The sequence below is a fragment of the Asparagus officinalis genome, chromosome 6, assembly GCF_001876935.1.
Source record: "Asparagus officinalis chromosome 6, Aspof.V1, whole genome shotgun sequence".
NCBI lineage: Eukaryota > Viridiplantae > Streptophyta > Magnoliopsida > Asparagales > Asparagaceae > Asparagus > Asparagus officinalis.
In genome coordinates, this window is record NC_033799.1 from 16,021,413 (window position 1) to 16,035,383 (window position 13,971).

At 39.1% G+C, this 13,971-nt stretch overlaps 1 protein-coding gene across 1 annotated transcript; it reads left to right on the forward strand.

Annotated features, from left to right (window-relative positions):
* Positions 1,235 to 4,399, forward strand: LOC109845799. Its single transcript, XM_020415071.1, has 4 exons — positions 1,235 to 1,500; positions 2,429 to 2,575; positions 3,180 to 3,821; positions 4,042 to 4,399. Exons 1-4 carry the CDS (start codon positions 1,235 to 1,237, stop codon positions 4,397 to 4,399), a joined length of 1,413 nt encoding a protein of 470 aa, XP_020270660.1.

Here is a 13,971-nt window from a genome sequence, read left to right on the forward strand (position 1 = left end):
AAGTCAACATACGATAATCTGAAACCTTAAGTCAGCACAATATGACAGAGGTAGTCAATTCAAAGTCAACTCAATGACACGAGCCAAACTCAACTCACCGGTGGTAGACTCGAGACTCCAACGACGGCCAGGCGATAAACGAAAATCGAAGGAGCCAAGAGTTGAAGCTAACTACAGGTCCTTTACGCCGACTGAAGGCTAGACCAATCACATCCAAAGTATTCCAGCCTCTTCTATAAAAGAAACGAGTCCGGAACGCTTTGGAGGGGGTATCTGTAGGCATCAAAAATTGCCTATAGGTCTCTACGAACAGCTCAGTGTTAAGGAATAACGATGAACGTCACTATCCGGTTCACAAGAGTTCGATTGATGTTGGTGAACGCTTGAAGTGAATCGACGAACTACGTGAGCTGATAAAATTCCGGAATAACGAAGGTGCGGGCTAATCGGGAGCCCCGTAATGTTTACAAAGGGAACAATGCCCTTCGTTTCTCATTCATTCTACAGATAATCCAACCATTGGAGCTGATAGAACTCCTTGTCGGCTTTCCAACGCATTTGGAATCACTCAGATCCGGGTTCAGACAAAGAGGTTACAGCGAAAACAGTCAAACGGGCATTGATAACGTCTCAATGCTGAACTGAGGCACCTACGGTGTCTCGGCCAAGTCAAGACACCCCAAGGGTGTCTCGGCCAGGCCAAGACACCCCTAGGGTGTCTCAGTGTGGATTTGGGCCCTTTAAGCGGTTTTAACCGCTCCGCAACCCCTCATGCCTATAAATACAAGCCTTAGGCCTCATTTTTTCAGATCTGGAATTTTGGAGAATTGGCGAAGCCCTGCCGGAGTGAAGAGTAATCGAGCACTTTAACGCAAGAGAGTTTCTTCGTCAGATCTACATCACCCGTACCTGATCCTTAGTATTATCCCGTTGTGGTAATACTAAGAAGAGCAAATATCTCGCTTTTATCGAGATAGGCGCTTCAAGTTTCTAGATCTCCTCGCGGATCGACGAAGCTCTGGATCAGATCTGATTGCCAGGTAGTCCACGGATATCGACATCCCCGTCACAGGCTAAAGACCCACGCAAGCAAGAGACGACGAACGGATCTTGTGTTTATTTTCAAGAAAGTTGTAATTTTTATTCTTTGTTGTTTGAATTCATTTGTAACGTTTGAAGTTTAATGAAATCAATGATAAAGGCAACTTTTGACGAAAACACTCCCTGTAATAAAATGGCGGATAGATCTCTTCTATGCGTGGTAATGAAGGCAAAAAGCAACAAAGGTGGTGACGGTGTATTCATCGTTATCAAAGAGAATACAGAAATAATCAGCTTAAGATATCAAGTGGCGGAAAGGCTTAAAATACCAATGCAATCTCTTTCACTGAAGTTCATATGCGAAAGGGAAAAGAAATTTAGTATTTCAATTGACAATGACGATGACTTAAATTTGATGTTCGAGTATTGTCGGCGTAATGGATTTACAGACGCGAATTTGTATGCTACCTCCACTGTGGAATCCTCAACTTCGCAGAACACGCAGACTACGCCGGAAACTGCATAGGAATTACACTCTAGATTTTCTTTTGAGTTCACTGATAGGTTTTTCCATTAGTTGTTAACCTCATGCATTGGTTGCTTAGGTAATATGTTGGTTGCCAAGGTAATGTTAAGCATTGGTTGTTAAGGTTATTTGTTGGCTGTTACGTACACTAGTTGGTTGCTAAGATAAGGTGTTTGATGTTAAGTATATGCGTTTGTTGTTAAGGTCACGAGTCTGTCCTTAAGTATAAGGATTAGTTGTTAAGTATATGTGTTGGCTGTTACGTTTATGAGTTCGTTGTTAAGGTTATCAGTTCGTTGCTAAGGCTATGTATTTTTATTACTACTTCAGGACAATACCGACAGAAAATTCGCGGTGCGCAGATACTACGTTCACCCAAACCTGTAATGATGAGCGTATTCCTAATGACAACCCCACCGACGACTCGATCATGCTACTGGAAGACATGCTTAATCACCAAACAAAGATCCCAACTGAGTGGCACACCTCCATACGTGAAGTTGGTCAGAAATTTGATAGTACTACTGAAGTTAGATTAGCACTTCAATACTATTCAATTGCTAAACGGTTCGAGTATTATTTTTACCACAATGAATAAAGACGCATAAGAGTCTATTGCCGATTCAAGCACACACATGGTTGCCCTTGGATGTTGTTTGCTTCCCGAGTCTATTGCCGATTCAAGCACACACATGGTTGCCCTTGGATGTTGTTTGCTTCCCCACTCAGAAATTCGTCTATCATGTCCATAAAGAATTTCGAGTCTACCCACACCTGCGGTCAACATGGAGCAAATGCTGGCAACTCAAGGGCATCAAGAAAGTTCATTGCTAGCTAAATACAAGCTATTTTGAAGGTTAGGCCAGATCTACGTGCGGTTGATATCAAGAACGACATGCTCTCTAATTTTGGCATCAAGATTAACTACAGTAAAGCGTGGTGGAGCAAGGAGACAGCTCAACAGGACATGTTCGGTGATGACGATGAGGCTTACGATTCACTGAGATGGTCCTTATCTTTTTTATTCTTCTGAAATCACTGCTTACTTTTTCGTTGCTAACTATACGTGGTAGTTGTTAAAGTTGTTGGTTCGACGTTAAGTATACGGGTTTGTTGTGAAGTTTGAAGATCAGTTGTTATGGTTATGAATCCATTGCTAAATCTACTGATTACGTTTTCGTTGCTAACTATACGTATTAGTTGTTAAAATTATTGGTTCGTCGCTAAGTGTACGTGTTGGTTGCGAAGTTTGAAGATCAGTTGTTATGGTTATATATTCGTTGCTAAATCTATTGCTTACTTTTTCGTTGCTAACTATACGTATTAGTTGTTAAAGTTATTGATTCGTCACTAAGTGTATTTGTTGGTTGTGAAGTTTAAAGATCAGTTGTTATGGTTATGAATCCTTTGCTAAATTTACTGCTTACGTTTTGGGTGCTAACTATACGTATTAGTTATTAAAGTTATTGGTTCGTCGTTAAGTATACGTGTTGGCCGTGAAGTTTGAAGATCATTTGTTATGGTTATGAATCATTCGCTAAATGTACTGCTTTGTTGTTATATTCATGCAAGTATGAATCCATGGTGCATGCAACTAATTATATTCATGCAGGTATGAATCCATGGTGCATGCAACTAATCCAGGGAGTCGTGTTGTTATTGATGCTGATGACGGGAGGTTTAGGCGATTGTTCATTAGTTATAATGCCTGTATTGAAGGGTTCATTGCTGGGTGTAGGCCTCTATTGTTTTTGGATGAAACATTTATTAAAGATCGTTATAGAGGCATACTAATTAGCGCTACTGGGTATGACGGCAACCAGGGAATATTGTCCCTTGCTTATTGCGTATGTGACCAAGAGAATGAGGTTAACTGGAAATGGTTCTTACAAGGATTATGGAAGTTACTGTATGATAGGGAAAATCCTTACCAACCTCCACATCGACTGGTAATGATTTCCGACGCCGACAAGGGTATCAGGGCAGCAGTTGAGGAATTATTTCCAGATGCATTCCATTCAAGGTGTGTTCTGCATCTAGTCGATAATTTCAAAAAGAAGATGAAGGATTTTGGGCACAAGGCAAATGTCGCGACTACGTTGAGCGAGCTGTTACAATCTGCGGCTTATAAGTTCACAATATCTGAATGGGATAATGACATGAAAGAATTAGCAGCGATCGATCACAGGGCTTACGTTACTGTAATGGAATACTCCCCGGAGAGATGGGCAAATGCGCATTTTCCTGGTATAAGGTAAGATAGCTTGGTTTTAACGTTATTTTATTACAACACCGTTATAGTTGTTTAGGTTAGAGTTATCCTACAGTTTTCTGTTAAGGTTAGATTTTTATTGTTATGGTTAGAGTTATTCTGCTAGGGTTTTGCTGTTAAGTTTAGGATATTTGTTGTTAAGGTTACGCTTTTAATGTTTAGTTTATGGTTTTATTGTTAATGTTAGTATTTTGTTGTTAAGGTATGGTCATGTTACTTCAAATGTTGCTGAGTCCTTCAACAGCTGGATAAGAAAGACACGATTGTTGCGAATCTTACCTTTGGTTGAGACCATACGGAAGCAAATAATGGAGCACATGCATGAAAGGAGGCTATTGGGTCAGAAATGGTCTAGATACTTATGCCCGGAAGCGGAGATGGTGCTGTGTGATAATATTCAGCATGGTAGCTGCTTGGCGATTAAACATTCGACGGAAGATATTGTGGAGGTCGAGTCTAATAAAACTTGCCGTGTAGATTTAAAGAATCAGACTTGTTCTTGCAGGTCTTGGGACATCACCCGTATTCCCTACAAACATGCATGCGCTGCAATTACATAGATGGGACGAGAAATTTATCAATATTGTGATTGGTACATGACTGTTGACGCATTCAGAGCAAGCTATGCACCGATCATCTATCCCATCCCAGATTACGAGAAGCGCTCTATACCGCCAGAAGAGCGAGTGTTGAAGCCTCCTCTCACAAAAAAAAACGTGGCAGACCATGCACTAGACGAATAAACAACAGGTCACTGAACACCCGTCCTGTTAAGTGCTCTCGATGCAACATGAAGGGTCACAATCGTGCAAGCTGTAACGAGCCTATATAGTTTAGCATTTTATTGTCATGTATATGGATTTGTTATCATGTATATAGTTACAAGTTATAAGTTTATAGCTTGGCTGTTAAGGTTATTACTGGTTGGTTGTTAAATTTATCACTTTAATGTTGAAGTTTTGACTTGATTGTTAAGGTTATTACTTGGTTGTCAAGTTTATCACTTTAATGTTAAGGTTATTACTGGTTGGTTGTTAAATTTATCACTTTAATGTTGAAGTTTTGACTTGGTTGTTAAGGTTATTACTTGGTTGTCAAGTTTATCACTTTAATGTTGAAGTTTTGGATTGGTTGTTAAGGTTATTACTTGGTTGTCAAGTTTATCACTTTAATGTTAAAGTTTTGGATTGGTTGATATGTTTATCGATTGATGTTAAGTTTATGTTATCCACCTGCTCTTTGTTGTCTGTGTCACCGATTGTTAAAATTGTCAAGTATATCATTAAAATTGTTAAGTTTTATGGCTTGGTTGTTAAGGTTATTACTTGGTAGTCAATTTTATCACTGTAATGTTGAAGTTTTGGCTTGGTTGTTAAGGTTATTACTTGGTTATCAATTTTATTTGTTTGTTGTTAAGGTTACTACTATTCACTTGCAATTAGCTGTCAATGTTACCGAGATATTTTTGATTTGACTGCATTCAATGCATTTCATAGTTCCCAAGGTAGTAGAGTAATATCACCATCCCTCGGATTGTTCCAATAACATTTCTCCTCGCCTTTACATCTTCTTTATCTTCCCATCACCGCCATTCTATTTGTCCTCACTATTTTCTTGATTATCCTAAGCTTTCCCCTCTCCAATCTCATAAACCAGAAGATCACGGCTAGCCCTCACGCTGATGAAGACTTCTTCAATATTTCTGGGTTCTGACCATATGATAGCATCAACCTTTTTTGAATATTATTACCTTTATTTATTTCATATTGTCATTATCTCTAAGTTCCATCAGATGGGCTTGAATAGCAATGGCTTTCTCTAAAGAGCTTTTCGTGAACTTAACAGGCTGCTGGAAAGCTCTTTGGTGGAAGCCATTTATATTCAAGCACAGTTTATGGGACTTAGAGAATTGACAATGGGGAATAGATAAGGTTATTAGCATTCAAATAGTTGATGCTATCATACAGTCAGAATCCAAGAAATCTTATAATGGAACGAGCCTATATAGTTATGCTTTTTATTGTCATGCATGTGGATTTATTGTCAAGTATATCGTTACAAATGTTAAGGTCATGGTTTTGATGTTAAGGTTACTATTTGGTTGCTAAGTTTACCGATTGAATGTTATGTTTACTTCTATGTCCCTTACTGTTATTCACTTGCGCTTGGTTGTCATGGTCACCGGGGTATATTCTCTGCTACTGCATTCAATGTTCCTCCTAGTTCCCAAGGAGGAGAGTTAATATAACCTGGACTCCTACCTATCCCCACATTCCACGCGGCAACATCACCATCCCTTCGCCTGTTCAACTACAGGGTAGAGCAAATATCCTTTCAGCACAATCTTTCTTCGATCTCCCCATCGCCGACTCTCTGTTGACCCTCTATCCTTTATATCTAAAGCCCGAGCTACCCTCTCCCCAAAACCTACAAGTTTTCTTTTTGCCATTAAAACCAGAAGATCAACGCTAGTCTTCACCCCGATGAAGGTCATGGTGACAAGGTTTGCGCACCCTGATGAAGATCTTGGATATCCCTCACGCTGATGAAGATGTTATCCCCTTATGTTTTTGCTCTTAGTTCCATTAGCTGTGGGTGAATGTATGTGGCTCCCTTCAATGAGCTTGTACAATAACAAGATAGTTAAGATTCATAGGTCCGTGGAGTACAATCAATTCAGATGGGTCATGCGTGAATCACATGGGAAGGCATGCGAATGCTGGTGGAGATAGTCATCTGGCTTGCGTTAACATTGTATAGCTATACAGTGTAAACGTAAGCCAGAAGACTATCTCCACCAGCATTCGCATGCCTTCCTAGGTGATTCATGCATTGATCCATCTGAATTGATTGTATTCCACGCACCTATGAATCTTAACTATCCTGTTATTGAACAAGCTCATTGAAGGGAGCCAGTTATATTCACCCACGTTTATGGAATTTAGAGTAGAGACAATGGTAATACATGTAGTTGTCATCGTGTTGTAGAGCTTATTTGTTTAGTTTACGGGGTTGTTGATAGGCTTATTTGCTTGTTTTAAGGTTGTAGCATGATTGTAAAGGAAATTATTTTTTGATACAGGTTGTTTTGTTAAGTTTAACGTTTTATCAAAAATATTATGGACTCGCTGTCACCTTTATTGACTGGTTGTTAAGTTTACGTGTTTTTTGTCAATTTTGGCGTTGTATTGTCAAGCTTATATTTTGGTTGCTAAGGTTAGCACTCTGATGTCAAGCTTATGGAATGATAGCTAAGTTTAGCACCTTGTTGTTGAGTTTAGATCTATTGTTAGGCTTATTTGTTTATTGTTAATGTTATAGCAGTCCTCATTATTTTGTTGAACTTAGGGAATTGTTGAGAAGATCACGGGGTTGTTGATAAGCTTCTTTGTTGTTAAGAATGACTGTAAAGAAGGACGTGGCTGATAAAAGGTTGTCAAATACAGAGTTTAGTGTTTTGTTGTTAAGATCACTGCGTGGCTGTTAAGCTTGTTTTTTCTTTGTTAGGGTTGTAAGCAAGATTGTAAATAAGGACGTGGCATGATACATGGTTATATTGTTGAGCTTATGGTTTTGTTATTAAGCTCAAGGACTGGCTGACAAGGTTATTTGTTGGTTGTTAATCTTATGGATTGGTTATTAAGGTTAGCGACCTGTTGTCAAGCTTATGGATTGGTTTATAAAGTTAGCGCTTTGTTGTCAAGCTTATGTGTTGGTTGCTAAGGTTAGCTCTCTGTTGTCAAACTTATGGAATGGTAGATAACATTAGCTCCTTGTAACATTTAGCTCTGTTGTTAGGCTTATTAGTTGAGAAGATCACGGGGTTGTATTGTTGAGCTTATGGTTTTGTTGTTAAGATCATGGCCTGGTTGTCAAGGTTATGTGCTGGTTGTCTAGCTTATGTATTGGTTACTAAGGTTAGCGCCCTGTTGTTAAGGTTAGCTCCCTGATATCAAGCTTATGTATTGGTTGTTAAGGCTTATTTGTCTGTTGCTAAGGTTAGCGCCCTGTTGTTAAGGTTAGCTCCCTGTTGTAACGTTTAGCTCTGTTGTTAGGCTTATTTGTCTATTGCTAAGGTTATAGCAGTCCTCATTATGTTGTTGAGCATAGGGAATTGTTGAGAATATCATGGGGTTGTTGATAAGCTAATTTTTTGTTTGTTAAGGTTGTAGCATGATGGTAATGAAGGACGTGGCATGATACAAGGTTGTATTGTTGAGCTTATGGTTTTGTTGTTAAGATCATGGTCTGGTTGTTAAGGTTATGTACTGGTTGTCAAGGTTATGGATTGGTTGTTAAGGTTAGCGTCCTGTTGTCAAGCTTATGGATTGTTTGCTAATGTTAGCGCTCTCTCGTCAAGTTTAGCCTTTTAGTTGCCAAGGTGATCAAGAGAAAAAGTTAGTGGGTTTCTCTCTGCATTAAATGCATTCCATAGAAGATTATGTTCCCAAGATAGGCAGTATTATCATTTGTCTCCTCGCTATTCCCAGCCACCACGCGGCAATTAACCCTCATCCCTTCGCCTGTATCCATGACAAGACCATTCGACGCAGCCATCAATCTTCCCATCACCGCCATTCTCTCCCCATCTCAGCCTCATTATCAACTACACGACCTTCGTTTTGAAACTAGAAGGATCATGTCTCACGATGATAGCGCGTGTATACATTGCCATGGCTCGGGGCATATCTCCCGGGATTGCCCTCATGGTCTGAGAGCAAACGCCTCTCCACGATTGCTCCTCGTTCCAGATAATGCTGCCAACAACATTCAGGAGCTTTCTACCTTCGCTCTCCTCACTATTGAGGTGGTCTGCCATCTTTGGAGGAGCTCAGAGAGATGCTAGGGTATCACTTCAACGTCTAGGATTGGACCTATGAGATCAAGCGGATATCTGTAAATAGGTTCATGGTTAAATTCCCTTCTGATGAGCTACTAGATCAAGCCGTCGAGCTCAGTCCTGTAAATCTTGGGTCCTTCGTGGGCAGATTCAGGCTTTGATGGGAGGACCTCAGGCTAAGAACATTGCCCAACCCCATGTTTACGTGGGTCCACCTCTTCAATCTCCCCTACCACCTCTGGGAGTGGGAGTTCCTCCAATCACTGTTTGAGGGCATCGGCCAATGCGTGTACTGCTCCGCTGACGTCACCACGAAGACAAACTTCAAAAACTACAGGGTGCTGCTAGAGATTAGGGAATATTCGGATGTCCTTAAGAGGATTAGGTTTCGTTACACCTCTCCCATGGACCTTCATCTGATGAAAGGTTTCGTCATCACTCAGATTGTAGGTGAAGACCGTGAGCAGCAGGCAAACAATGAGGTTGATCACATCGACATGTCCGTTGACTAACCCATAAGCCAGCAACCGCAGCCTTCCCGCGCCGACCCGGAATTGATTGAGGTGACTTGGGACGGCAAGCAAATAACGGTGGAGAAAGAGCTCTGGCAACTATTTCTCCAGGCCCAAGGTGTTAGGCCGTCTACCCTTCCTCGCGATAGGGGTTTGTCCCACGATTGCGCTTCGAGCAAGGGGAGCGGGGGAGGAGCAGTCGGCCCCTAGATTATCATTAATTGTAAATTCCCAAATGTTTTGCTTAACTTGACGATGATACACTCTGTTAACAACCTATTAATATGATACACTTTTCGGAATGATTATACCTCTGTTAAGTTTAAGCCATTTGTTGTTAACCTCGTGGCTTTGCTGTAGAGGTTACCCCTTGTGTGTGTGATGTTAGTTCGAGAGCTTACTATTTTGCTTTGTGTTAAGCTTATGGTTCCTTGGCTGATAGGTTACGGGGTTGCTGTTCCTTTTTATCCTTTTGGCTTAACGTTTGTTTTAATGTTAGTATGTTGTTAAGCTTTGGTGTTTGTTGATGAGGTTACGGTTTTGTTGTTGAACTCATGGGTTTGCTGTTAATGTTATCCCTTGGGGGTTTGTTGTTCAGAAATCTTTTCAAATTCAGTTTGGTTGCATTTGAAGCACACATTAGCAGAATCATGCAATGTTAACCTTATAATATTTACATGTATATTGTTATTAACAACAAAGAATTGTAATATATCATTTACAAACTGAATTTGAAAATATATTACAGGGTTAACATCGCATGATTCTGCTAATGTTAGTATGTTGTTAAGCTTTGGTGTTTGTTGATGAGGTTACGGTTTTGTTGTTGAACTCATGGGTTTGTTGTTAATGTTATCCCTTGGGGGTTTGTTTGCAAATTCAGTTTGGTTGCAAATTCAGTTTGGTTGCATTTGAAATCTTTACCTCATCAGTTTGGTTGCATTTGAAGTACACATTAGCAGAATCATGCGATATTAACCTTATAATATTTACATGTATATTGTTATTAACAACAAAGAATTGTAATATATCATTTACAAAAAATCTACATCTCACCGTCATCATCGTCAAGTTTTCCCGCCTCTTTTTTCTTCTTCCTGCCTTCAATCAGTAAATACGCTGCTAGCTTCGCACGAACCACCCATGTGTTATGCTCTACGGGCGTGACGTGCAGGACATCTCTACCTTCGATAATTGCTTGTACGAACTAGTAGACATAGATCCCACAGTCATATTCACACACAAAAACAAAGAAGCATTGAGACCACTGTTGCTTGCAAACAAAACATAACAATAAATTCGTAACCTTAACAACCAGTTTCCAACATTGAATTCCAACAAAGGTTCCGGCAAACTTACGATCCCTTTTGCTCCTCGCATGGAACTTTGATTGGGTCGAATACGCTGCGCAATTGGTTCTCATTAAAGCCAGCTTTAATGTAGTTGAAGGCTTTGACGATTTTGAGCACAGGTTCCCAATGTCCAGATCTCTCCTTCAAGGAGTCGTAATGCCTGGCAATATCATTTTCGACATCAAACTCCAGCAGATGCCAATGATCGCCCTGGATAATGGGAACTAAGAGGTTAGTACACCCTGCATCGACCAAGTGTTTGATGTAGATATCATGCAGTTCTTGGTAATCTGGTTTCGCCACATGTATCTGGTGCTGCAATAAAGAATTAACCCGATTAGGTTCCTTTTAGCATAGATTATGTGCTGATAGGTAGGATATCATCATCCAGGCATAAACTTACACTAAACCAAACAGGGACCACCCTAAATTTTATATTGGACGGTGCTCTCTTATTTTCACGAACTAAATCAAGCAGCGTATCAACAAGCTATCATAAGTTGACAACAAGTAATTAATAATAGTATTGTTAAATATGCTCAACAAGTAATTAATAATAGTATTGTTAAATATGCTAATTAATAAATACCAATCGAAAATCTTACTGCATCATCCAGTCGCCCACCGCGTAATATATTGAGGATCTCAAGCCGGCTAATAGACCCGACAGATCCGGTGTACGCTTTAATAAAACTGCAAACAGGGACAAAACAAAAATTATAGTTAACAACTAACAATTAGCAGCAAGAACAAATCAATAACTATAACAAAAAACCCTTAACCTAAACAACAAATCAATAACCATAACAAAAAAACCCGTAACCATAACAACAAACCCGTAACCTTAACATCAAACCCGTAGCCTTAACAACTACCACGCAACCTTAACAACAAATCAACAAATATAACAAAAAACCCTTAACCTAAACAACAAATTAATAACCATAATAACAAACCCGTAACCATAACAACAAACCCGTAACCATAACAACAAACCCGTAACCTTAACATCAAACTCATAGCCTTAACAACTACCACGCAACCTTAACAACAAATCAATAAATATAACAAAAAAACCCTTAACCTAAACAACAAATCAATAACCATTATAAAAAAACCTGTAACCATAACAACAAACCCGTAACATTAACATCAAACCCGTAGCCTTAACAACTACCACGCAACCTTAACAATAAATCAACAAATATAACAAAAAACCCTTAACATCAAACCCGTATCCTTAACAACTAACACGTAACCTTAACAATAAATCAACAAATATAACAAAAAACCCTTAACCTAAACAACAAATCAATAACCTTACCAAAAAAAACCCGTAACCATAACAATAAACCCGTAACCTTAACATCAAACTCGTATCCTTAACAACTAACACGCAACATTAACAACAAATCAATAAATATAACAAAAAACCCTTAGCCTAAACTACAAATCAATAACCTTACCAAAAAACCCATAACCATAACAACAAACCCGTAAAATAAACAACAAACGTAAATACTTGAGATATGATGTAAATACTTACTTGTTACATCTACAAATGCAAAAATGGTTAAGAGTTTTTTTATCCTCTTCCGTCAGCAGCGCGACAACATCTGCTGACACCTTATAGTTATGTACAAATGTGTCCTTGTCGCCCAAAAACTTGATGATGAAGCCTCCTGGAAAGGGAATCCCCTCGTTCAGCTTATTCCTATACATTTCTTCTTCTGAACTCATAGGGGAACTCATGTGTTTTTCCCAGATAGAGTGGGGGTCACTTTGTAGCGGAGCAGGAGCCAACTCTGCTACCTTTTCCTGCACCTGCTCTTCCTCCTCCCCAGCCACTTCTATTATAGCCTTGTCCCCTATGTTGTTTTTTTCTTTCTTCTTCTTCCCTTCAATGTAAGGGGTGACTACCTGTCACGCCCCGTTTCCCAAAATACCCGGGAATCGGAACGTGAACAAGCCCGCGACGTATTAGATTGAGAAGAAATATACAATATCATTATTTTTCTCTTTTCTTTTCTTCTCAATCCAATACGCTAAGCGTCTAGAAATAAGTACAATGCGAAGTCACAGGTCCCCGATCACACATAGCAAGAATACAATGAACAACTCAGAATAGAAAAGATACATATCACAAATGAATATCATCCAAGACATAATATTCGGGCCCTTATACAAATATGAACAAATGAATACTAAAAAGATACAAAATACACTGATCAAATAGAAATGGAAGGTAGTACAAAAGAAAACGGAGGACCAATAACTAAGCTTCAGCTTCTTCTGCTCCGTCTGCAGGGCACTCCTGCTGAGAATCCTCTGGCTCCTAATGATCTCCCAGCTGAACCTGTTCTTCATCTAAGTCTGACGTACACCAGAGAAAACAGGTGTACGTCAGGTGCATGACGCACGGCAAGACCCGACCCCACAAAAAAAATAGGAACGGTCGAATGACCAATGCAATAACAATAATAATAAATAGAAACATGCAGCTGGAATACTAACAAGCTAGATGCAATCCATCACTAGAGTATAACGATCATAAGAATCCATAATCATCCGCGTAACAAGGACATACCCCTAGATAGAATTAATACTTAAAAATCTACAACTCGAGACGTAGTACGTCGAGCGAAATAATCCAAACAAGGAAACCCTCATGTATATACCATATGTCTCAAATTGTAGATAATTAAATATAGCGCGAGCCCGGAATATACATCAACAATCACATATCACAACTCATCGGACCCACCCCGGTGACTACACAAACTTCACCAGCGCGAGCCCGGAATATACACCAACAATCCCAACCGCTCACATAGGCCACAACTTCTCATCCTAATTCTCGTAATTCCAGGTCAACTACACACGGGATTCTAGATCCTAACTGTGTCATACAGGTCACTATAGTCATAAACTCCTAATGATTCTCAATCACAACATGGAGCAATCAATCAATGCAACTAATCATGTGTAATAATATCATAACATTTCAGATAATCAAAATAAGAATTATAAATCATAAACAACAGCTACTTAATCAGAAAATAATCTTTTTCTAAATTTAATTCATTTTAAATTATTTCGCTTAACAATTAATCTAAACTAATTCATTTTCCAAAATAAATTCTTTTAAATTATTATAATTATCTAAAAATGATTCTTTTGTCGAATTAAATTCTTTTAATTCATTATAATTATTCCAAAAACACTATTTATCACATATCAATTATTCAGATCAATATTCTTCAGCAAACAACCCACGCAGATAAATACGACACAATTAAACTATGCAAATAATTCATAAAAATGTAAATAATCAAACTACGAAACAGGAGAGCGGAATCTTACACATAAATAATCTACAACAAATATAAGAACTGGAACGAAACTAAACAAGGATCGGGATCTTGCCT

Coding starts and splice junctions, on each gene's coding strand:
- LOC109845799 (XM_020415071.1), top strand. CDS start 1,235: ATGGCGGATAGATCTCTTCTATGCGTGGTAATGAAGGCAAAAAGCAAC. Junction 1,501..2,428: donor GGATTTACAGACGCGAATTT/GTATGCTACCTC, acceptor TTTGAAGGTTAG/GCCAGATCTACGTGCGGTTG. Junction 2,576..3,179: donor GCTTACGATTCACTGAGATG/GTCCTTATCTTT, acceptor ATATTCATGCAG/GTATGAATCCATGGTGCATG.